Below are 24,603 nucleotides of genomic sequence, written 5' to 3'. Positions count from 1 at the left end.
TGCAAAGACAGGCATTGGCTGCTGCAGCTCAAAACAGCAGGCTTGATTTTTCCAGCTGAAGAAGTCAACACCCTTGAAACTCAAAAGCACCCTTGAGATTCATAGTAAGCAGGTTTAAAGGTGACCTGCAGAGCAAAAACATCTCCTGAGATCTTTCTTGATGTGTGAGGAGAAGTTCCTCTGTGTGTTACTTCTGCTTCTGGCTTTTGGTGCTCTCTGAGCCATAGGGCAATGCACATTCTTTCGTGCTCAGCACCAGAAGTAGTCTTGTGCATAGTGGAGACAGTTAGGACGTTCCATGGAAATGCAAATAGCTCTGAGGTAGTCAGAGTTCTTACTTGTGCACACAATTGCTCTCCTGAAATCCATCCTCCACGCCATGTTCAGAAAGCAGAGGGCAAGTGAAACCATGTAGAAGAGCAGCAAATGGGCCATATCCCCCTAACTGGAGACATGTGGTATATAAGGGGCAGTGATGTCAGCGGGAAGAGTGCAGAGGCCTCACAGCTCAGGCTTTGCCCTGAGAAGGAATCCCACAGCCCTATTTTCATCTTTAAAATGGTATGAGAGATCTTTAAGGCTAATGCTTTAGAGGTAGGTTTCCAGCACCTTATCTCAATTCATTACAGTCAGGAGTCCTTTGTGGTTCACCATAAAAGGAACTGTGGCAGCTATGCAAAGAACTGGGATGTGTGAGCCCCCAAAACAGTCACCCTCTGCCATGGCCTAGGGGTCCCATAGAAGGCTAGTGAAGGAAAGAGGGGAGTTAGCCAGCCAGGGAGATGGGAGAAGAGTATGGTATTCTTCCTTCACCCACCATTTTCTTCTGAATGAATGGATGCTGATATTGAAGGCAATCAGTATTAGTGGTGATCAGTGGGTGGATGGTATTAATGGGTTCTCATTGGCTGATGTCAGGCTAGTTCTTTTAGCCAGTATAATTATTAATAGGGGCAAAATATGCTGAAGATTTGATCTCCCCATTGCTGAATTAATGCTGTTAGAAGTGGGGTGGGTTGTTTTTTTTTCAACCCCCATCAAAAAATCTTTTAAAAATCCAGCCCTCAGAAGAGTTAGGGGTTTTGTTTTGTGTGTTCAACTCCAAAACACGGAGACAAACTATTTGGGTCATCCTATAGCTGACGTAACTGGCTTTTTCACATCCATGGGTGAGGGGTTGTAATTAAGGGTACGTCTACACAGCAGTTATGCACCTGCATCTGACTTGGAGTTGGGCTACAAGGCTGTGAAATTACTGTGTAGACATTCAGGCTCAGGCTGGAGCCTGAGCCCTGGGACCCCATGACTCGGGGTGTCTGAGAGCTTGGGCTCCAGGAGCCTGAACATCTACACAGCATTTTCAATCTCACAGCCCAAGCCCATGAGCCTGAGTCAGCTGATCAGGCCAGAGGCAGCTGTGCCACAGGTGTTTTATTCCAGTGTAGATGGAATCAGTGTAATTATGCTTTTTTTTGTATAGACTGTTGACCCAGTAAACTCTGTAACTTGCAGAGCTGGTAGATGGTTTTGGTTTATTGTTTCCAAGGAGCCATAATCTGCAATCTTCATGGATTTTCTTGTTCCAGAAAGCAGCAGATACTCTTGCTGGATAGGGACAACAGAATTAATTCTTAACTTCAAATGATACTCATAGGAGTATTAGTGTTGGGTTTATGTTAGTCTTCAGTTTATTAATAACATTTATCTAAGAATAATGCTTGTTCTCCTTTATTCTCTAGAATATAATTATATCTAGTGCAGCTGAAAGGGTAAGTCAGTATTTTTTTAATGTAAATAAATTTCTGCTAAAAATATAAGCATCAATATAATTACCCTTTTGAATTTTTCTTTTGGTTTCTTCTGTATCACTTTATTGTTGAATTTTCTTAATTCTGCTAGTGGAAGTGGGCACTTCCTGTTTCCCCTTGGTGATAGCGATTGTCTTTCTCTCTTGTTAGCATCTCCAGCAACTCGGGAACCCATGATTATATGAAATTTAAATTAACAGTTAATGGCTGATAGTTTCTGTAAATAATCTTATCTTGCAAACTGTGACTCTCTAAAATACATTGAGGGTGTGTGTAGATATTCACACTTGTGTCTTCTGTTTTAGCCATTAGAACTTCGAGGTCCTTACGATGTGGCTAATCTGTATCCTTTCCCAAGTAAAATCTGATCTTTAAGAATAATGTAGGAAATGTGGAGTTGACTTTCAGATATTTGATATTGCACTAAAATATTTCTATGCCTTTCTCTCCCCCACCCTGCAGACCTTTTTAAAACTTGGGACGTACATAGGTCAGATCCTTGATACAATACATAGTGATTGTAACAGAACTCAAGGCAGCAGGAAGATTATTTGAATTCTTAATTTCAGAATGAAATTCATACTTTAGAAATACAGAAGAGATTTTAGTTTATGTCCCCAGCTGCAGTGTTGAATAAAACAAAGTTTAAAAATAAAATAAAATAAAATAAAATAAAACCTTTCAATGGAAAGGTAGGGTGCAATCTACCTGTTCTAGTCTTTCAGCATAAGCGTTGCAACTATAAAAAGACTTAAATAACTCTAATTAGCTTTGTCCTCAGTAGGAGTGTTGGGGTTCTTTTGTGATTAGGTAAATACATATAATACAGTGTCAGATCTGAGAAACAGATTTTGGTTTCACGCCTTAATCCTAGAGAATGACAGTACTGCAACGGGCAATAACAAAAAAAAAAAAAAAAAAGGTAGAGTCTCTGCATTCTAGATTGTCACTTCTAGAGAATATGGGCATGTGTATACCTGCTGTATTTCACACCATGAGGCCAGTTGATGATTTCCTTCCTGAACTGGGATTCTGAATAGGCATGGGAGAGTGGCAAACTTGTTTTGTCCCATGTAGAAGGTAGATCCAAGTTTCCTTTTCTTCCCAACTTAGGAAGATTCTCCTCCCACTAGGCTTCAGAATACTCGGTAGGATGGCAGTTCCATGCTCTGGCCAACTCCTAGTCCCCTTCACAATGCCCTACAAAACCACCTTTCAAACCAGGTTCGATGGAACAGTATTTAAACATGGTTTCCTAACTTCATTGAAAGACTATTCTGGACAGGGACAAGTCTGGAGAAAAATACTCAATTGGACTGAAGGTTCTGTCCTCAAAAGGGAATGGGTTCTTCGACCTAGGGCCTGATCCAGCCTTGTTTAGTAGAATCAATAGAATGTTGATGATGTAAGTACTTCCATTGCCTTCAGTGGGCATTGAATCAGATCCTCAATATTTTAAGTGCCACCCATATAATAGTACCACTCTTCGGGTAACTTTATACAAGACGTCATTCTGAATTGCAGCTTTGATAGTTCCCAGTTATTTGTCAAGTGACCAGATCTACCCCTAGGGAAAAAAACTCTTAATCTGTTCACTCCTTTTTGTACACTAAGCTCCTTAACAAAGGTGGCAGAGGTTTGTTGTTTGGCCTGTCTGAAAGTGACGCCAAGGCAGCTATTTCTACCAACTGCAGAGCAGTCCTCCTTCACGGAGGTGAGTGAACAGCACAGCTATCTTCTGTTTCATGTTAACTTAGATAATTTTTTTTTTGGTAATGCAGCTCTGACACTTTATTATCCAAATGGTGTTGGGCCCTTTCTTCAAGGAAAAGTCTTCTTGGAATTCTTATTTCTCTAGGTGATTATCCACAGGTGCCTCTTCTCCATTCCATGTACTTTTCTCTCCCTCAGTGCAGTGGCCTCCCCCAAGGAGTAAGAGGAAATGAATGGTCCTACCAGTGGTGGTGATTGCCTTGGAATACTTATTATAGTACTTATGGGGTTCCTCTGGGAAAGTACGGATCATAGAATCAAGCCACGCATCAGTCTATTACATTATGTAGCAAAATAGCCTTTTGTTTCATAAAGGCCAAATCTGGACTGGCTGAGATCAATGAGAACTTTGCCAATGACTTCAATAGGATCAAGATTTGGCCTTAAGTGACAGCAGATTCTGTTGCATTCACCCTCTTTAAGCATTTCTGTAGATGCCCCTGTCTTCCCTTTGTGACTTTTCATTTTACGTTGACTCTATTCATTGTTCCGGTATGCTGTGAGAGCACTTCATGGCTGATGTGAAATCAAACTCAAAGTGTTTTCTGCTTGCTAAGAAATGCTACTAATAGAGATGCAATGATCTGAAGTATTAGAAAATTAGAACCTATATCATTGTGCTTTCAATATAGAAATCTACACAATGACGGTAATTCTTATATGCTCATATGTGTCATCATTTAACAATAGGCAGATTTGACTCTTATCTTCTGCAATGGAAATCAACAGTCTTCCAGTTGTATTATGTGCTACATTCACTGGCGCGTAGAGATGAATAAGCCAACATGCCTTTTTTCAATTTAAACATCCTAGTTTCCCAATTAGCCTCTTTACAGTGTGCCACTGATTCCTCTTCCCTCCCCCCCCACAAAAAATTAAATAAAATAAAAACTCTGTCACCTTAGAAACTTCTTATTTTATTTTGTTTACTCTGGCTTGAATCTCTTTCATTGTAAGAAGGGTCTGCCATGTGTACCATAATAAGTGGTGTGAATGACTGGTCAGTTTTGACCATAGAAATAATTTAATGCCAGAACTGAGTTGCTCTATGTAGTGGATACACACTGGGTCTGGACCTGGAACTCTAACTACAAAACAGGTGGGACCTGAAACTGTTGTAAGTGACAGGTTTGACTTCATGTGAAAGTCTGAGCCTATTCACTATGAGCCTCTATCCTCCTGCCAATCTGCAGAGATAGTAGCATATTGAAACAACATTGCCCTGACAAAATGTACTTGCTCACCCCTTACCATGATGTTGAAAAAAGCTGGTATTTTCTTTACCTGGCCAAAAAAAGTGCTGACCCAGGATGAATGAGCAGTTCTTTTGCAAGGTTCTCCTAGGGTATGTTTCCTGTCTGCTAGCAATACACATATATAGGAGTTTTTTTTTTCTCCCCAACACCCAGAGGAGCATCTTTCCAATTAGTGTTGGTGAAAATTGCATGTATGGCTTGGGGATACTAGCATATTTGACAAGTGGTGTTAGGTGCTATTATAACTGCTCATATCAGTTTTCATCCTTCTGTAAAGTAAAGTGCTTTTGAATAGATTGAAATGCTTTAGGTGCAGATAGATTGAACGAGCATGCTGAAGACAGTAACACTCAAGTCTGTGTTATGCCATTGCTTTTTAATACTTCAGAATTAAGATGCCCCTAAATCAGATTAAAAAGCAATCTACTTATTGTAAAGGCCTGAGCTAATCCTGATTTGAAGTTTGACAATGCATTACGATTTTTAAGTGTCCACTTTTAAAATCCTGGGATGCAAAGGAATTTTAAAGAACAAGAAATTTTGTTCAGAAGTGCTGAGCTTTTTCAAATACTCTGGAGAAAAATGTTACATCTTCCAAAATACAACATGTGTATCCATTCAGACACACAGCAGTTGGCCTTTCTGCAAGTCATTTTACATGGAATACAAATAAGATTTCAGGAGAGGAAAATGAAGCCTAAACTTTTATCTAGTTGCTTTTTATAGCTTGGTGAGTTTAAAACACTGTGGCTGTGTTGTGACTATTATTCTGCCTTCGACCTTAAGGGCTTGTAAATGAAACCACATTTCATAACCCTAACAGCTAAATAAATGCCTAGTGCTGCACCTGGGTGGTAGTCTTGTTCAAAACCAATTAAACTACCCAGACTCATAGATTCCAAGGCCAAAACAGACCACTCTGATCGTTTTAGCCCAACCTCCTTTATAATACAAAATTAACTCCTAGAGGCTGTCTTGTAGAAAAATATCCAGCCTTGATTTGAAAATTGTCCTTGACAGAGAATCCACCATGACCTTTGGAAAATTGTTCCAGTGGTTATTTACCCGGTGTTAAAATTGTATGCCATATTTCCAGTCTAAATTCGATCTAGCTTCATCTTCAAGCTATTGGATCATGTTATAACTTTCTTTGCTAGACTGATTTTTTGGGCTGCATGTAGGTACTTGCAGATTGTAATCAAGTCACCTCTGAACCTTCCCTTTGTGAAGCTAAATAGATCGAGCTCCTGGAGTCTGTCACCATAAGGCATGTTTTCTAACCATTTAGTCATTCTCCTGGCTCTCCTCTGAACGTCTCCCATTTTTCAACATCCTTCTTAAACTTTGGGCATCAGAACTAGAGAGAGTATTAAAGTAGCAGTTGCACCAGTACCAAATGCAGAGGTAAAATAGTCTCTTTATCCTACCCAAGGTGCCTCTGTTTATGCGTCCCAGGATTGCTTTAGTCTCTTTGGCAACAAAGTTGCACAGGGAGCTCATGTTCAGTTCATTACCTATGGTGTCCCCCAGATCTTTTTCAGCATTACTGCTTCCCACAACAGAGTTCCCCATTCTGTAAGAATGGCCTACATTTTGTTCCAAGATGTATACAGTTATGTTTTAGCTGTATTAAAACACATTGTTTGCTTGCACTCCTTTTACAGGCAATCCAGATTGCTCTGTATTAGTGACCTGACCTCCTCGTTATTAGCACTCCCCGAATTTGTGTGTCATCGGCAAACTTCATCAGTGGTGATTTAATGTTTTTTTCCAGATCATTGAATAAAATGTTGAATAGTTTAGAGCCAAGAATATATCCTTGTGCGAACACAGCAGGAACACATCCCCTCAGCAATGATTCCCAATTTACAGCTACATTTTGAGGCCTATCAGTTAGATGGTTTTTAATCCATTTAATGTGTGCCATGTTAATGTGATATTTGTCTAGCTTTTTAAATCAAAATGTTGTGTAGTACCAAGTCAAATGCCTTACAGAAGTCTAAGTGTATTACAGCAACACTATTACCTTTATCAACCAAACTTGTAATCTTCTAAAATGTCATCCTGAAAAAAGATATCGTGTTAGACTGACAGGACCTATATTGCATAAAGCTATGATGGTTTGCATTAATTACATTACCCTCTTTTAGTTCTTTATAAATTGAGTACCGCATCAGCCACTGTCAGTCTGACAGACCTGTATTTACCCAGGTTACCCTGTTCACCCTTTTTACATATTGGGACATCATTAGCTTTCTTCTAGTCTTCTGGAACTTCTCCAGTGTTCCATGACTATTGAAAACCAACATTAAAAGGCCAGTTTGCTCCTTGGCCAGCTTTTCTAAAATTTTGGATGCAAGTTATCTGGACCTGCTGATTTTAAAATGGCTAACTTTAGTAGCTGCTGTTGAACATCCTCCTGAGATGGTAGAGGAATGGAAGGTGTGTTATCATATGATAACATTATGTCATCTGTTTATTTTGTGAAATACAAAACAGAACTATTTATTTCACATTTCTGCATTATTATTGATAATTCTACCACATCCATCTACTAATGAATCAATACCATTGTCAGAATTCTTTTTGTTCCTAATATACTTAAATTCCTTATTGTCCTTAGCTCTGCTAGCCATAGCATTTTCCTTGTGTCCCTTTGCTCCCTTATCAATTTTCTACAATTTCTAACTTCTATATGTTAATTACTGTCAACTTCCCTGGTCTTCCATTTATGTAGTAGGTTTTTTTTATTTTTTATAGCTACCTTCACTTTCCCTCTAAAACATTTTTTAACCAATATGGCTGCCTTCCTTGATTGTGGATTTTTGGACATCTAGTAAAATTAGCAGAATTAGCATAAGGGGTTGTAACTAGGCGCTCATTGATTAATGCAAAGCCATACTGCCACTACTTAAAACTATTACAAGTCTGTGCAAATCTGTTTTTCTCTCTATGGTATGAAGCTGAAACAAATCCACTTGATTTTTTTTATTTTAACCAATTGTCCAATTTATAAGATATTTTTAAGTGGTGTGACAGACTCAGGCCAGTGGGGTGCAGGAGTCTGGTAGAGGGCAAATATACTGGTCACTGGGTGAGTAGTTTTCTGTTCCCTGAGTGACCAGAGCAGGGTCTGCACTAGAGTAGTCAGGAACTTGCTAGAACCAATTAAGGCAGACAGGCTGATTAGAACACCTGCAGCCAATCAAGGCAGGCTAATCAGGGCACCTGGGCTTTAAAAGGAGCTCTCTCCAGTCAGATGGGGAGGAGTGAGAGGAGGGGAAGTGCGTGTGAGGAGCTGGGAGCAAGAGACACAAGGAGCTGACTGAGAGGGTGTGCTACTGGAGGACTAAGGAGTACAAGCGTTATCAGACACCAGGAGGAAGGTCCTGTGGTGAGGATAAAGAAGGTGTTTGGAGGAGGCCTTGGGGAAGTAGCCCAGGGAGGTGTAGCTGTCACACTGCTGTTACAAGAGGCACTATAGACAGCTGCAAATCCATAGGGCCCTGGGCTGGAACCCGGAGTAGAGGGCGGGCCCAGGTTCCCCCCAAACCTCCCAAACTCCTGATCAGACACAGGAGGAGTTGATCCAGACTGTGGGGGAGATCACTGAGGTGAGCAAATCTGCCAATAAGCGCAGGACCCACCAAGGTAGAGGGAGGAACTTTGTCACAGTGGGTTTGGCAGTTTTAGTTGCTTCTGTTATATCAAAAAGTCCTAAAGATCTTTTCAGTCTTTCAGGATAATCTTAATTTTTCCTTGTTTGTTTTTTTTTAACTTCAGAAATATTAGGTATATCAAGTCTGATGTTCCCTGGTTTTGCTGGAGCATCTCTTGGGGACTGAGGGTGGGGGGGGGGGGAATTGAGTCATGCAAGTAACTATTGTGAGATTGCACGCTTTAGCTGAAGGGAAGCAAGGTGTCAGATGTTTTTTCTCTAAAACGTTCATTAGTCCAGGCTGTAGCCAAAGGAAAACAGAGTGTTAAGCAGTCTCTCCTTGTTCTCTTAGTAATTCAGCTTTGTCTCCTGACTCTTGTGAAGTCATAATATAATTAGTTCTCCCATTGCTTTAGTCTCCAGGCAAAACAAACACCTGAATTTCTATCTTTTAATTTCCGCTTTAAAAAAGCGCAAACCCTTTCCAGCCTTCTTCAGGGCACAAGCCCACTTTTCTCTCCCCCTTTTCAGGTCACCTTCAAGAGCTAGTTTCTACCCTCAGTTACTATCTCGTTGCCTCCTAACTCATGGGTTTACAAGGATCTGAAAGCCATATTTGCCGCTTGTCTATCTTATGTCAAGAATTCCTGTATTCTCTACATTCAGGATCTCAGGAATTGAGACCATAGAAAATACAATGTATAGATATTATCTTGCCTAATATTGGTGACCGTTTTGGGTATTATCTACGTGGATAACCATGTGTCTTATAACTGACCAGTGCAAGTCATTGCTTATACCTATGCAGAACATCTGCACTTCAGATGTTTGCACTGGAAGAGCTGCACCAATAACCAACTTTAAACCATCCCCACCCTTCTGGTACACAAGACCTTCAGCTCTTTCTCTACATGAAAGTTCAGTGTGCATGTTTCCTATGTCAGGTGAGTGAAGTGTGGAAACTGTGCTCTCCACAATAGTAGTTCCAGAACAAGTCCACTGAACTCCTCTGAGACATCACAGGAGGATTCCCAAGAAGTAGAGGCACTGTAGGTAGTAAACTTACTTGCATGTATTAGGATGAGCAGATGAACAGATGTGCCACTCCTGGGAATTGAATTAGGGTTTCCACTTTCTTTTCCAATCCCTATTGCCTGTGGGGTCTTGTGGTGCCAAAAGTCAAGATAATTATGCCTACAGAAGAGGAGCTGGGTGTCTGGGGGACTCAGTGAGTGTGAGTGGAATGCAATTTGTAATAGCCCTTGTGTGATCCATACAGGAATCTGTTCTCCAAAATTTGAGAATTTGGAGTTTTCCTTTGGGAAGGAGGAATCCAGAGGTGTCTACAAAGCTAGATGAAATAACCTTGTTAGCATCTTGTTAACCAGTTCTGTGGCATAACGCAGGAGACTGAAATAATTAATATTTTGAATATGTACTATTTATTCTTGGGTTTGAGCATCTTTGTCTCTGCTGCCTTTTTAAATGTGTTTGAATGCTCATATTTTACTGCTCCATAGCTGTGTGAAATGCACAGGCTGCTACCATAGAGAGCAAAGGGATGCAATGCTGCATGAAAAGAGGGAATTTGGGATTGGCAGAGTGAGGCAATCTGGGGTTATCTCCCATATGAAATAGGCAACAATGCAAATTTGAGAAGTACTGCATTAGTAACATATAGTTCAGATCCATTGCATTGTGCCAGCATTATCTGTTGGGGTGGGTGGGGGAGATGGAGTAGTACTTGTTAGGCACAGGTACGGAAACAGACTGAAATAAGCAGTTAACATATTAGTATCACTTTTACTTGATCTGTTTTAAACTTTGTTTTTTTTCATTTTTAAATTACAGAAACCAGAAAGACTGCTTTTGGGGTGGTGTACACCAAGAAAACCCACCGAGCTTCGGAGGAGGAGGGTGTTCTCCCAGTCCGCAAGAAAGCCAAGACTGAAGTATGAGGATCAAACCCAACTTCTGAGCTTCTACAAAGTCCTTTCTTCCCATACTACCCACCCACAACGCCTTGATTCATTATTTTAATTTGTTCAGCTAAGAATCTTTTATTAAAAAAAAGTTTGTGCATGAATAAGGGTATTGAAATCCATAACATTTCACCGCGGCAGAACGATCTTACTGCTGATGGTAAAAGGATAATGTAGGACTATTTTGCCATTTTTGTTAGAGCAGTGGTCTCTTCCCTACCCCTCCCAATCGCTGGAGGTTAGAAAGGTGTAGTGTTTGTAATATTAGTGTGAAAAACTTTACAGCATGAATTTTACAGCTACATGTCTTTCTATACGTTTACACGATTTTACTGTTAGCCCTTCTAAAACGTGATCACCACTTCTTCTCTTCATCAAAGTTTAGAAAGTTTACAGATATTTTACCTTACCACTGCAAAACAGTACCCACAATCCTCCAACTGGCATAAGAAAAATAGTTGCATGGTCCAAATAGCCCTCTCTAATTTTGTTTCATTATGATAGTCTACTGAAACAGAGATTCTGGCATCTTTCAATTGCAAGGAAATCCCTTGTCAGTTATTTGTATTACAATATCTCCTACTGGCTTGAGCCCATTATATTAGACATGATACAAAGATACAAGTAAAAGACAGTTCCTGCTCAGAAGATCTTAAAATCAAAATATAATATGAGACAGCGGCTAGTTACAGCAGACAGACAAGAAGAGCCTAAGCTAACACTTAGCTGAGTGTGATCAATACAATAAGCAGTGGTCACAGCATGCTAGCTGCCTAACCCTGGTAACCTTAGACAGATAAAACTTGCATCAGGGTCTATGCTCTCCAGCAAGAGCATCTATTTTGTTACCAGTTCCTACCTCAATGCATATCATCCAGCTGCCTGCAGATTATAATCAGCTCCCTCCTGCAAAATATTTTTAGGGCTCTTCCAAGTCTTGGTTAAGGCTTTTCTTTTGATCGTGAACTAATATGAAATGGGTAAGAGACTGTAATGGACCAGCTGTGTGTCAAACTATGACAATTTCAGCCCTTTGGCCACCTCTGGAAGCAAGCTGAGAAATGCTAATTATAGCTTGTAACATACTGCAAGGGTCCTTTTGCAGTAGATTTATAGAAGGTAAAACTCAACAATTGGATAAGCACCATGGATGGAGTTTTGCTTTAAAATTCACAAACACATTTAGAAATGGACTGTGTTAGTCACAAGAAGCTTTTACTTTGAGGAGCATACAGTGCAGTTTTTTCCCTTGATGTTGTTTGACTTTGTGCTTGACCTGTGTCGTCTTGTCAGTCATTGAGTGTCATTACATTAGTTTGTCCTTCAGTGAATCATAAACAAGGTCCTGACATTCTGGCCAAAACAAAGGGGGAGGCCAAATCCAGCTGACTGCTAAATACAGGAGTGACACTGCCTTCTCTTGCCATGGCCAGAGAGGTACTTTGAGCAAGAGAGAAATTGCTTGTTGAATGATGCAGAGAGAGGGGCTTGTGAATGTGGAACAAGCAGCATGGTGACCTGGCTTACTATTTGACATCAATTCGAGCCTGGACATAACCTTGCTAACAGCCTATATTATTTGTTCTTCATCTCCTCCCTCCCAAGCACTAACAGAATAGTAGGAGACACAACATTTAATTCTTTAAATTGGATATTTATTTTTTTTGGTCTCTCACTAACCTCTGATGCCTGGACTGTATAAATATTTCTCAAGTCTAAATGTGGACAAAAGAAAGTCAGAGCCTATTTCATGTCCTATTTCCAGCAAGTTTTGTTCTTAGCTCTCATGAACACTGAGCTGCTCGGTTGTACGTGAGTGGTGGGCAGTGACAGGGATCTACTATGACCCAACAAAGAGGACCCTCTTATTAAGTCCCAGCATTTACAGAGATTTTTTTTAAATACTTACATATAGTGGGCTGGATTAATTAGGGGGTACTTTTTGTCTGAAGAGGATGATCTGTTTCATCCGTCATCATGATAGATGGCTGCTAATAGAATTCTATAGGTATTGATGATTTGTGAGTAGATCACATCTGTGCTCTTTGATTGTCATATTTGGTTATAAGCACTGATATGCAAAACCACACTTTTGTAATACAATATTCACACATGCTGCCAAAGTCTAAATATAATTAACCGTTTCTAAATGACTGTCCATACCCCATCATTTGCAGCAGTGTATCACCAGGACTTGATTTGGATTTCTTTCTAATGTTTGCTGAGTAAAGTCTCACTGAACTGGGAGAGGGGGGCGTACACATGGGGGCAGTGGTAGTTCTCTCATTTGGGAGGCTGTGACACTGGTGTGTGGTTTTAATTAAATGCAGTGTAAAAGCCCACTATAACATTAAAAGATCTAGAACTCCCACTTGGTGCACCCACAGGGATTAGAGTAAGGGAGAGCAGAGGAGAATATAGTTTTGGTTTCTCTACTAGAAGCAAAGGGAGAGCTGCTCTTCCTCTCCCAACATGAGCGAGTACAGTTCCCCACTTCCTTGGCTGGTGCTGCTCAAGCTTCCCATCCTGTTTGGCTGTGCTTTAACTACTGCTTAGCTGAGGAGCTGATGCCTATTCAAACTCAAAACTGAATTTTTACCACTATCTAACCCTTAAAAAAAAAAAGCTAAAAAGGCATTTAATAATGAAAACACAGTACTTTTGAGCTGGTAGCTCCAAGTAGCTGAGTAATTTTCTAAAGAAATTACACCTAATCATTGTTAGCTAACAAAGGAAAAGAAGCAGACTGCCTGGCAGCATCATGGTACTCCCTCCACATGATGTCTCCACCTGGCAGAATACACTTGGAGATAAAAAGAGCCACACAGTTTATTAAATTTTAAATCATATCAATACAAAATGTACATAAAAAGCAGTACACATGTACAAATATACATCTGTCTTTCCTTAAATCAGTATATACCAGCTTGTCAGAGGTGCATGTTCCTTCACTATCATCTATTTACCTTCAGAACATTGTTTGACCCAGCAACCAAACAATTACTTAATGTTAGACTTCGGCTTCTTTATCAATGGCTAAACAACAAAGTCCAATTACTGAACTGTTCCTTTACTTCCACTTGGCATCTCAGTAAACCTTCCATTGCTTTCTACTGTCTTCCACGTATTGCCCCTCATTTTTACCAGCGTACTGTAATACTGAGAGTTAACAGAGACAGGGCAACAATGACATGTTAGTTAATTAGGTCTATTGAAAGGCTTGATAATACACTTGGACTGCTGACTAAGATAAGGGCGGGGACGGTGTTAATATTGCTGACTGATTCAGGTTACCACAGTAGTAACTGTAGCGCTCTGTAGAAAAACAACAGTAACATGACTTGTTGACAAAGATCAAAATTGATAATCATTTGACCCACTAGCAAAAATAAAATAAATAAAGCAACTTTAAATCAATGGAATTTTAACACAAACTGTCTTTAAATATTTCTGCATCTTTGTTCTAGAGTATTCCAACAAAGGCAGCTACAAATAATCCAATAGGCTACAAATTTTTTCATCAGTAAAAATGGCATGTTCAGTGCAATTTTTCTTGAGGTTGGTTGGTGCCTTTAAACTGCTGAAGAGAAGTTGACTTTTCTCCAGGCAAGTAATTTTTCTCTCTTCAGAATGTGTTTATATGGGAGTTCTTGTGGGAGTTTTCTTTAAGGCTGTTGAATATCTCTTTGGTGCCATTCTGCCACTGAAGAACAAGATCCATAGGGGTTTTCTCTTCCTATTCAAAAAGAGTGAGGGGAACCAGGTTTAATTTCAGTTGGTAAACTTAAATTAATGTCCCTGTTCTCTTCTAGTTCTCTGTGTTAGACACACATGTCTAATGTATGGTCTTTCTATATGATGACACCTAAGTTCTGACTCAAACTCATCACCATGGTAACCACTGCCCCGCTCTATAGAGGTATCCCTGCTCCTTTTGAAGCTAGTGGCTAACAACTATCCATTAATTTCAGTGGTTGCAGGAGCAGGCCCTATTAGTAAACATCCTGATCAATAATAAAGCACACTTTAAATTTCATCTGTTAAAATATCTAACTCTTTTCAGTTACACAAAGTTTAAATTTAAGCTAAAACAAAATAATCAGGAATCTGGTTAGCTAAATCATAAAGCACTCTTAAAGTGAAATAAGTGTCTACATAAGGGGCTGCAACAGTTTAACTAAACAGCTTTAAAAATCACACCTTAAGCTAAACAGGTACAACTTGTGTAGACAAGGCCTAAGAGAGCAGATTTTTGGCTTTCAGCACTTACTGTCCATTCATCATTCTTCATACGTATGCTGATGAATATGGTCATTAGCAACTATGTTACAGAGGGACTAAATAGAGTGGACTGAGGAAGTTGCCTGGAAGTCTTAGCAAAGTGCTGTCCCTGGGCAGCAAGGCAGATAATTTGGAAAAAGTCAAACTGCAAAAATTAGTGATTGATGGCAATAGAGGTCACTTTCCAGCCTGCCATGGCGTTGGAAAAAAAGTGTCCTGATTTTGTGAGAAGGGATGAGCTAATTTGCTGCATTTTAACAACTGGTTACAGACATCTTTCCTGTTACTCTGATGGTACAGCAGCTATGGAATTACCGAATGCAAAAGGTCAATTTTGGGGCTTCCGAAATTAAAGTCCCACTTAGCCACAGTTCCCCCAATTGATTTACAGGTCCAGCTGGTCAGGTTACTAATTAACTATTCATCCAGACACAGCCAAGACCAACCATCAGCTGACTTTCTTTTTAGGGGGTTAAAAAGTTTGTGATGTTTAAAATATTATAACCATACAGTGCAAGTGCAACAGGTTATAACAAAGAATTGCTCCAAAAGAATAATCTCTCTGGATTTTTTTTAAGATAGATTACCTGGGTAGATTTAAGGGGTGGGGTATAATTTTAAATCAGAGTTAGATAAAAATTAGATTTTTTAAAAAAATGTACTGAAATTTTTTCATGAAACAAACCATTTTTCAATACATTCTACTTTAAATTAATCTTATTTAGGAGGTCAGACTAGATATGGGATTGGCAACGTTTGACCCACGGCCTGCCAGGGTAAGCCCCTGGTGGGTCGGGCCGGTTTGTTTACCTGCCACATCCACAGGTTCGGCCAATCACAGTTCCCAGTGGCCACGGTTCACCACTCCGGGCCAATGGGGCTGCGTGAAGCTGCAGCCAGCACATCCCTCATCCCGCGCCACTTTCAGCAGCCCCCATTGCCCTGGAGCAGTGAACCGCGGCCAGCGGGAGCCACGATTGGCCGAACTTCTGGCCACAGCAAGTAAACAAACCGGCCTGGCCCACCAGGTGGTTTACCCTGGCGGGCTGCATGCCAAACATTGCCGATCCCTGGACTAGATCATCATAATGGTTCCTTCTGGCCTGCAGATCCATGAAACTGTTCTGATAGGAAGATTCTGTACTAATCTTACTTACATGGTTCTTTATATGTAGATTTGCTCCATACATAATCAAGAGTCTAATCATTTTATAACGATTAAGCCTCACTGCATCATGAAGTGGTGTGTCTCCTTCCTAAAACAAACAAAAGAAGATTGATTACTGGCTTAGGTTCTGCTGTGCTAACCCATCATTCAAGGCTGAACAAAGTACACAGTCATTATACAATCAAGTGCAATTATAAAGGCATATTGTCAGCTCAGTGCTAGATTGTAACTGAGAGTTAGCCTCTATGTTAAGTAAAATATATAATTTACTTACTCTGTCTTTGGCATTGAGGTCTGCTTCACAGGCAATGAGGTGCTCAGCACATTCATACTGACCCGTCCTCACAGCCACATGCAAAGGTGTACTGAGCAACTAGCAAATGGGAGGGAGAAAACAATCAGAGGGAGCAGGAAAATTATCAACCAAAAATAATCAAATCTGATTTAGAGCCAGTATATGGAGAACAGCTGCCAAAATAGTGGTCTGAGGATCAATTTTTCACATCTAGCTTAAAAAAAGTCATATAAGAACATACCTTGTCTCTGGCATTTCTGTTTATTCCTTTGTTGAGCAGGAATTTCAGAACTTCCAGGCTTCCCCCACGACATGCCCAGTGAAGAGCAGTAGATTCAAGCTACAACCATAAAATAATTGAACCAAACCCAACAAATTAAACAGTGATAATTTTAAAATAAATAAATATTGGTTTTAATTCTGTCTGACCTAAATCAAATTACTGCAAGTCAGGGAACACTGAGCTGTAGCCATTAGCAGCCTTTTCTTAATTGGTGTTAATGTCTCTAGTCCTGCTGATTTATCATCCTTCACAATCATTGCATGTTGTACTTAAAGGCAGTGGGATCTGGCAACACGGCAATAGTAGAGGGTGTCTGGGCCTGGTTATGGGTTATTTGATTATTATAACATGCCTTAAATTAAACCGGTACTAAGTGCAGATTTATTTTTCAACCCACTAATTTAAAGCAAGAGGTCCAAAATTTTCAAACCTGGCTTCCTATATGGAGGCCCCCCTAATTTTAAATGATCTGCCCTTTCAAAAGGGTCAAGCATCCACAAATTTCAGTGAACTCAATGGGAGCAGTGAGTGATCAGCACTTTAAAAAAATCAGGCTACTTTTATTTGGGTGCTTGCTATAGGTTTAGAAACCTAACCGTGGGCATCCAAGTATAAACATTCTAGCAAAGTCTAGTGTTCAGTTTTTGATGTCTAGCAATATTTTTTTGCTCTGTTTTGATGCCTTTTGGACTCCAAAACATAAGACAAACAAAGCCCAGTGTAAAGAACCATTATCTTTTCCAAGCACTTCTGCAGAAGGGAAGTGAGTCCCTCTCACCATCTACTCCTCAGGTTTCCTCCTGCCCCTTGGGAATCCTTTGTGTTCCTTCATCCCTTCTACAACTCCCACCTCCAGTCACTGGCAGGTTCAGTGAGGCTTCTCTGATCCCTGCTGTGTAGCAATGATGCAAATAGTCAGGAGGAGAGAAGTGCAGAAGCAGCAGCAAATGCTGTTGCTTATTCCACTCAGGTGTATTGCGGTGCACCTGTGATCAGTTGAAGAGGCTATGGCATCTCTACTACTTTGTAGAGGTGACAGGCCTGGAGTAGTGTCCTGACCCCAGGTTTGCTCCTCTTCTTTGGGTTTTGGTCAGGCTCTGCTGTGAATAAGCAACGGAAGATATGCTGGGCAGTCTGTTTCTCATCCTCGCATCTTCCAGCAGCCCATTTGAGGAGGGTGCAGGAGAAGGGGCAGACTCTCTTTCCTTATACTCCCTTCTCAATAGTCCTGTTTTCGGGGTACACTCTTACAAGCTGCTCTAATCACTTGTGATGGGCCCTATAATTCTGTTTCTTGTATGGATCGGCAGGTTTTACAAAGAAACAAACAGATGTATATACCATGTCTTGGAACTCAAGTTGGGCTCCAGCTTCCACTAACTTTTCCACCAGTGTCAGATGTCCTTCTGAGCATGCCCTGTGCAATGCAGTGCGTTGATACTGTCAATTAAAACAAGGATAAGTCAAATACTGTGTGTGGCACAGAGATCTGTGAAATCCTTTTCCTTCTTGTACCCTGGGATGATAGCAAACACACATTTTCTGCTGATTCATTTCTGAGTGTGTATGCTTTTGAGACCTTAAATCTGTTAAATTTTAATAGCAACCTCCTAGATGACAGCTGCCTACCCAGCACATTTTAAAGGGCATGAGTAATGTCTGCAATGTGGCATTCAAATTAAAAACCTTCTGAACCTCTTGAATTACCACGTCCATATTATACTATGTTGCAAATGCACTTTAAAGCAGGGTATAGTGTAAGGAATCAGGACAGTTCCTTCCTAGCTTGGAATGTGGCAGAGTCAGATATCCAAACAAAGCTGTGCTTTTTAAGAATGAAAGAATCCGGTTTTCGTAACTATGTAGAAAGGCTTCTGTATTGTAGCTCATTGTCATGGAATCCTGCAGCATTGAAAGGCCTTTTGCCAAAGGAAATCAGGATTTCCTGATTGCCATCATGTTTCCAATAAATAGACCGACTTTCCTACGTAAAATATACTTTGTTTGTTCCCAGGCATCCCTTTAAAGCAAGAAAACATAATAAGTTGTAGTTTCCTGTAGTTAACTCTCTTTCCTTTATGCTGCAAGAGAATAAGAGAGGCTACAAAATGTAATGGAAACTGGAATTTTGTTTAACTACACCTCGGGATCTCTTTTGCTGCTATCTTTCTGAAGGAATAAGAATAAGGGTTGTACCTTATCACAAGCATCTGGATCCCCTTTGTCTGACAGGTATTTTTCAATTACTGGCAATTTATTTTCCAGTGCAGCTTTTAAAAATGTAGGTACATCCACTGGTCCTGTCTGATGGAAACAAATGTACAGAATATAAATGTGTGTTTCAGCTGTACACTGTTCCAGAAATTCCATCAAGTCTTTCATAAAAGAATGCACTTTCTAACAATAGAACTTACAGTAACTTCTGGTTCAGGTTCCTTTAAAATGGGCACTTTCACTTTTGTGCATTTTTTCCTTTTCTTCAGCTGAATAATTTTTTCAAGATCTTGCAAGTTTTCAAGTTTTGGTCTCTCCTCTAGCTTTTTCTTCTTGATCTGAATGAAACAAGCAAATGATAAGACTGAGTCCAGAAGGAATGCAAAATGCCTTTCCTTTCAGCAGAGCAATGGAGTTTACACTGTCAATCAACTACATTCAAACTGGAAATAAGATGTCAGTGTTTAACTGCATGGGATAATTAACCACTGGAATCGGTAATTAAAGGATCTGGTTAATACTCCATCACTTGTAGCCTTTAAGTTAAATTGAATCTTTCTAAAAGTTATGCCATCTCACTAGAGCCCTGTGCAAATACAAAATTTGTATCCAAATCCGAGCCGAGAACATGGTCCTCAAATATAAAGCGGATATCCTCTGATTTGCAGGGCTCTAGATATAAAATTTGGATCCGTATCCATCCGCGATTTGCTGATATAAAGCGGATATACACAGATTTGCAGGGCTCTACCTTTCAGCCACAACTTGTTATGGTAGATACAGTAATCACTGGGTGACATACTACAGCTTATGTAATATAAATCAGACAGATGATCATAATGGTCCTTTCTGACCTTAAAATCTATGAAACCTGTGAATTGTGATGGTTGTACTGATACTTTGGATAGCAAGAGTATCTAGGAGTAATTTTTGCCTCTGTGTTTCCTTGATCCCTGTTCTCCTTGTCTAATTTCTGCCCTAAGAACCCATACAGCATTCCCTAGTCAGAAGATTTGCACAAGCTACGAAGGAAGTACTTGGCCTTTTGTTTTTCCTCTATGTAGCATAAAATTCCCCTGTTTCTGCATATTGTGTCATTTCCCATGGAATTTTATGGCCAAATAGTGAGAGATGTTGAGTACCTGTAACTCCTATTGACTTCAAATACCAGCCCTATGTCCCCAGAATCTTTCAGGATGTGACCCACAGTTTTTCCTCCTGCATTATTGTATAGCTGATGGCTTTAATTTAAGGAAAATACACCTTGAAATGAACCCAGGGTTCATACTGACCTCATTCAGTAGTGTTACACTGCAGCAATCTACTAAAAATGTCATTGCTATCCTTAAAAAGAGGTGCCAGTAAATGCTTAAAGCCTAATTCAGATCTGGTGTAAAAAGGTGCAGCTGCTCTGAAGTCACTATAGTTACATCTGCTTACAAGTATAAATTTGGCCCTTAAAAAACTAAGTGATCAAGAGCCAGATTCTGCCACTCTTACCCATATTGTGTAGTCCTCTTGACTTCAGTAGAACTACTCAATGGAGGCAGGTGCTTGTGGAAACTAGCAGGTGAGCCTGCCCTCTGATCATTTAGGTATCAGCCAGCTGCCTTGAGAAGGCTGATTGGGAAGGTGTAAGCTAATTAGCTGGTCAGGTTGGGAGGCTGGATGAGCCAATTATACTCCTCTGCTGATAGACTAAAGTTACAGGAAGATAGTGCAGGAGCCACAGAAGGAGTAAGCAGGACTATCTGAACCTAGTGATCTCAGCAAAGGATTATCTCTGGCCCTGCAGGAAAGGGGTAAAGATAGGGATGCACTGTATGTAATGTTGCTGAATAGGACTATATTGGTGTTGGGGAATGGGAATGTAAATCAATCATGCAAAGTTGCTACTCAGTAGAGAGTCTGAGCAGTTCCTGGGGTATCTGAGGGTGGGGCCAGAGCATGCCCTGTTACAGTGCTAATTGAGGAGAGTAAAGGGGGTAGAATCTGGACCTAAATAACTAAAAATGCAAAATGACTTAGTGAGCAGACACTTCATGTCTATTTTTAAGGGGGATTTTAATCAAGTAGTTTCACCTTCCCCTGTTTTGGATATGCTCTGTAATAAGGGCCTCCCCCAAAGCCCTGTTGAGTCAGTGGAAAGACGCCCACTGCCTTCCTGGCTAGTAAGCACACAGCAGGGTGTTCTGGAAAGGAACCCCCTTAGTAATGGGAGGCCAAGATACAGAACTTTGCTATTAACACTTGACAGGCGAATGGTGTGAGTGTGCCAGCTTAGGGAGGAAGGGCTGTCTAGCTGATGGTGACAGTGGTTATGTTTATGAATGGGAGAGCTTTTCCCACATATGCCACTCCTCAGCATACTCTACAGATGGCTGCAGGTACCTTCTGGACAGAAAAGATTCCAAGTTTTTCAGTTAGAAATTGCAAACCAAGAGAGCTTTAGAAGCAGCTTGACAGTATTATTGGCCTGATACAAAGTCCATGGGATCCTTTCTTTGGACTTTGGATGAGGCCCTCTGCTCTTCTCACTGGACAGTGAGCTGCAAAGGTTTTACTTCTTAAGTTCATCATAAAATTATTTTAGTTAGAGCAAAACCATGTGGCATTTCAGGGCTACACCAGTACAGCAGCCACATGATGATAAAAATGAACACAAAACCAAAGCACTTACTTCTGCCTGTAGCTTTTTCTCCTTTTCATAGGTCAGGTTTCCTCGGGTTAAGGAGCGTTCAGGGAGTGTTTTCAGGTCCTCTTGTTTCTCTAATCTTACAGCAGTTTCGTACTCTCCATTTTTGAAGTCCTCAGGAAGGAAATCTCCAGTCTCTTTAGTGTCACTGCTCTTCCCTGTCACCTGTAAAAGGAAACACAAAGTTTTGTGATTGCAGCACCATTTCTTAAGCACTCACCTACTGGGAACACTTAGTAGTTAGATGCTAATTGCAGTGGTTAAAAAAACCTATGTGTAAGTGTTCTATCTGTCCCTAGACTGTATGTGTGTGACAGTCAGAGCCTAGTGCTTACTCACACTCTGCAACAGGATTGGCTTTATGACAACAGTTGCTGCAGTTTCATTAATGGCCTGATCCAACATCTATAGAAGTCAATGAAGAAATTCCCATTGATGTCAGTGGGTGTTGGATCAGGCTCTGTACCAGCTAGCGTGGATTTTGAAGTTCTGAATCCCCTTTCCAAATGGCTGGGTCTTGGTTGCTGCTATGATAACAGTAGTACTACTACAGCAAATGTCTGACTACAAAGCCAACATCTCTTTCTGTTTCCCCATTAACTTCTATCCTGTGTAACATTCATCAGAAAGTAGAAGCTCAAGATGGAAAGACACATTAAAGCCACCTGATCAACTTCCTGTCAGTGCAAAACTCACTTCTTATTGCTTACAAGTACGGTCGGCAGTGTGCAGCCATAGCTGAAGATATGCTAGTTTCCAGGAGCTTGCGATCTAATTCAGATACATACAATAGATTTAAAACCGGTCCGATACATAGTCTAAGAGCCTGCTCCTCACCCACTGAAGTCAATGGTAAAGTTCCCATTGACTTCAATGTTGCTGGATAATGGTAGCTTTAGGTAGCCTATACGCACAATACAAATGAGAACAGTCCTTGAAAATGTTTCCTATGATTGCTAACGTACCTTCAAAGTTTGTGTGTTAATCTTAGATGATTGCATGGTGCTGTTTGGGATTTATTTCAATCAAAAACTGTCACACAATTTGGTTTGTTGGAGAATTTAGCAGTGCAGAAATTGGAGGGGCCTTGCCAAAGAATTTAACTCTAGTATTTACTAACTATGAGGGGTTGGCAACCTTTCAGAAGTGGTGTGCCGAGTCTTCCTTTATTCACTCTAATTTAAGGTTTCGCGTCCCAGTATTACATTTTAGTGTTTTTAGAAAGTCTCTTTCTATAAGCCTATAATATATAACTAAACTATTGTTGTATGTAAAGTAAATAAGGCTTTTAAAATGTTTAAGAAGCTTCATTTAAAATTTAAATTAAAATGCAGAGCCCCCCAGACCGGTGACCAGGATCCTGGCAGTGTGAGTGCCACTGAAAATCAGCTCGTGTATCAAAGGCGGGACGCATGCCATAGGTTGCCTACCCCTGAACTATGCTATACAGCAGTTCTATCTTAAAAGTATTCCTCTGGGAGGAAAAGGAGTTTCCTAACAACATTCCAATGTTCCTCTATATTTGTCATGTTTGCTCAGTTTACTGGTCAAATCAAGTTTGTTAGTTTGTAGTGTTCAGCCTATCTTTCAAAAAACTCCTTAAGCCATGAAAAACAGCTTATAGGAATTTGTTAGTGATTCTCAACATTACATTAAAAGTACAAAGGAAACAGTCTTGCTTATATGATCTAGACCATTGACTCTCAGCCTTTCCAGACTACTGTACCCCATTCATGAGTCTGATTTGTCTTGTGTACCCCCAAGTTACACCTCACTTAAACTACTTGCTTACAAAATCAGACATAAAAATATGTGTTCCAGCACACTGTTACTGAAAAATTGCTTACTTTCTCATTTTTACCAGATAATTATAAAATAAATCAATTGGAATATAAATATTGTCCTTACACTACACACTGAAGTGTATCAAACAGTATAAACAAGTCATTGTTTGTATGAAATTTTAGTTTGTACTGACTTTGCTAGTACTTTTTATGTAGCTTGTTGTCAAACTAGGCAAATAACTAGATGAGTTAATATAGCCCCTGGAAGACCTCCGCCTATCTCCAGCAGCACGTGTACCCCTGGTTGAGCACTAATTAACATCTAGACCTATTCCTCCTTTTACTGAGTGTGCACCTTTCAAATATGTGATTTGCATATAAATACAGCAACAAAGTTTAAAAACAAAGTAAGAAGTATACACGAATGCCAGGCTACACCATACCTTCTGGTGAGTTATCTTCCAATACAAAACCCAATCAACTACTTTGTTACATTACATAGTGAACGCAACACTCAAAGAATAATTAAAACAAGTTCCTCCCAGCATAATGTGGTATAATAGATATAATTATCACAGTGATAGTTGTCCTTTAAGTATCTGGAATAATAAAGATTCCCACTGATTAGTTACTATAAAAATCCTGAAATAACAGTAATTGTGAATGAAAAGTAGTTTATACCTACCAGCTCCTCTACTTTCAGCATCATCATGTTTGCCAATGGTTGTAAGTTGTATTCCTTTATGATTGAAATCCCCCAGTGCTCAGGTCAGCTCTGCTGAGACTCACCACGACAGCTTAGCTTATATATCTTTGGGAGAACTTAGACTGAGTGAGATAATCTTCCAACCTGGGAATCCAAGTACATCCCTAACGCTGCCAGCTCAGAGGTAGGTGCAGTCTCATTCCACATGTGTTAACTAGCCAGACCTAGTGTCGGGGGCAGGATAGGGTGGGGGTGTTTTGGTGGAGAGGGTTAGACTTACAGTCTAACCACACTGAATATGTGACTCATTATGCAACATGAGCTCATCATTCCATTGGCAATGACTAAATAGCTCAGCAATGCTAGTCATTCTGTCTATCCAGTGCCCACTAGGACAGCTGTCTGTTGATATTGCTTCACCTCCCCACCCCCCGAGTTTCAGACCACTAGTAGATACCGGAAAGGGTAAGTGACCCATGTGCAGCACTTGTAGTAATATTTTTCTGATAAGCAGACCGACAGCCCCTTAGGTTCTCTTCGTTACGGTCTGTTCCTGGACTGTAAACAATTTTAGAGGAAAAGATTTTTCTTCTCATGAGGACACCCTTCTATATTTGTTGGAAGGAATTCTCTGAAGGGATTACTAAACCAGAATGATGTCTCTGGAGCGAAAAAGGCCTATGACATGTCAAGTTAGTCA

General features: G+C 40.2%; 2 protein-coding genes across 5 annotated transcripts in view; one reads left to right on the top strand and one right to left on the bottom strand.

Annotated features, from left to right (window-relative positions):
• The window catches only part of RPP30 (ribonuclease P/MRP subunit p30), a 31,463-nt gene extending 20,898 nt beyond the window's left edge, over nucleotides 1–10,565 (top strand). For 2 of the 4 annotated variants that reach the window (XM_030569080.1, XM_030569083.1), the window contains exons 9-12: nucleotides 1,740–1,769; nucleotides 2,114–2,151; nucleotides 3,443–3,522; nucleotides 10,347–10,565. In XM_030569080.1, the coding sequence (XP_030424940.1) occupies nucleotides 1,740–1,769; nucleotides 2,114–2,151; nucleotides 3,443–3,522; nucleotides 10,347–10,453 (255 nt within the window). In that variant the 3' untranslated portion in view covers nucleotides 10,454–10,565. The remainder of the gene's footprint in view (nucleotides 1–1,739; nucleotides 1,770–2,113; nucleotides 2,152–3,442; nucleotides 3,523–10,346) is intronic. The other 2 variants (XM_030569082.1, XM_030569081.1) reach the window with 2 other exon arrangements.
• A 473-nt stretch (nucleotides 10,566–11,038) lies between these two features.
• On the bottom strand, nucleotides 11,039–24,113 carry ANKRD1 (ankyrin repeat domain 1). The gene is made up of 9 exons (XM_030569084.1): nucleotides 23,883–24,113; nucleotides 21,399–21,578; nucleotides 18,919–19,056; nucleotides 18,701–18,808; nucleotides 17,846–17,944; nucleotides 16,463–16,561; nucleotides 16,201–16,299; nucleotides 15,916–16,014; nucleotides 11,039–14,213 (listed from the first exon to the last, which is right to left on the bottom strand). The coding sequence occupies exons 1-9, from the start codon at nucleotides 23,907–23,909 to the stop codon at nucleotides 14,103–14,105; spliced, it is 960 nt and encodes a 319-aa protein (XP_030424944.1). The 5' UTR covers nucleotides 23,910–24,113; the 3' UTR covers nucleotides 11,039–14,102.
• Nucleotides 24,114–24,603: the final 490 nt, after the last annotated feature.

The sequence above is a fragment of the Gopherus evgoodei genome, chromosome 7 (genome assembly GCF_007399415.2).
Source record: "Gopherus evgoodei ecotype Sinaloan lineage chromosome 7, rGopEvg1_v1.p, whole genome shotgun sequence".
In the NCBI taxonomy this organism is placed as follows: domain Eukaryota; kingdom Metazoa; phylum Chordata; order Testudines; family Testudinidae; genus Gopherus; species Gopherus evgoodei.
The sequence above is the reverse complement of the archived record's forward strand: the minus strand, read 5'-3'. Positions and strand labels throughout refer to the sequence as shown.

Bases quoted from the DNA above. Each gene is read 5' to 3' on its own strand.
- ANKRD1 (XM_030569084.1), bottom strand. From the start codon at position 23,909: ATGATGATGCTGAAAGTAGAGGAGCTG. The intron at 21,579-23,882 runs GTAGGTATAAAC...TTCCTTTTACAG, and splicing joins TGCTGAAAGTAGAGGAGCTG to GTGACAGGGAAGAGCAGTGA. The intron at 16,562-17,845 runs GTATATACATCT...TTATGGTTGTAG, and splicing joins AACTTGAGTTCCAAGACATG to CTTGAATCTACTGCTCTTCA.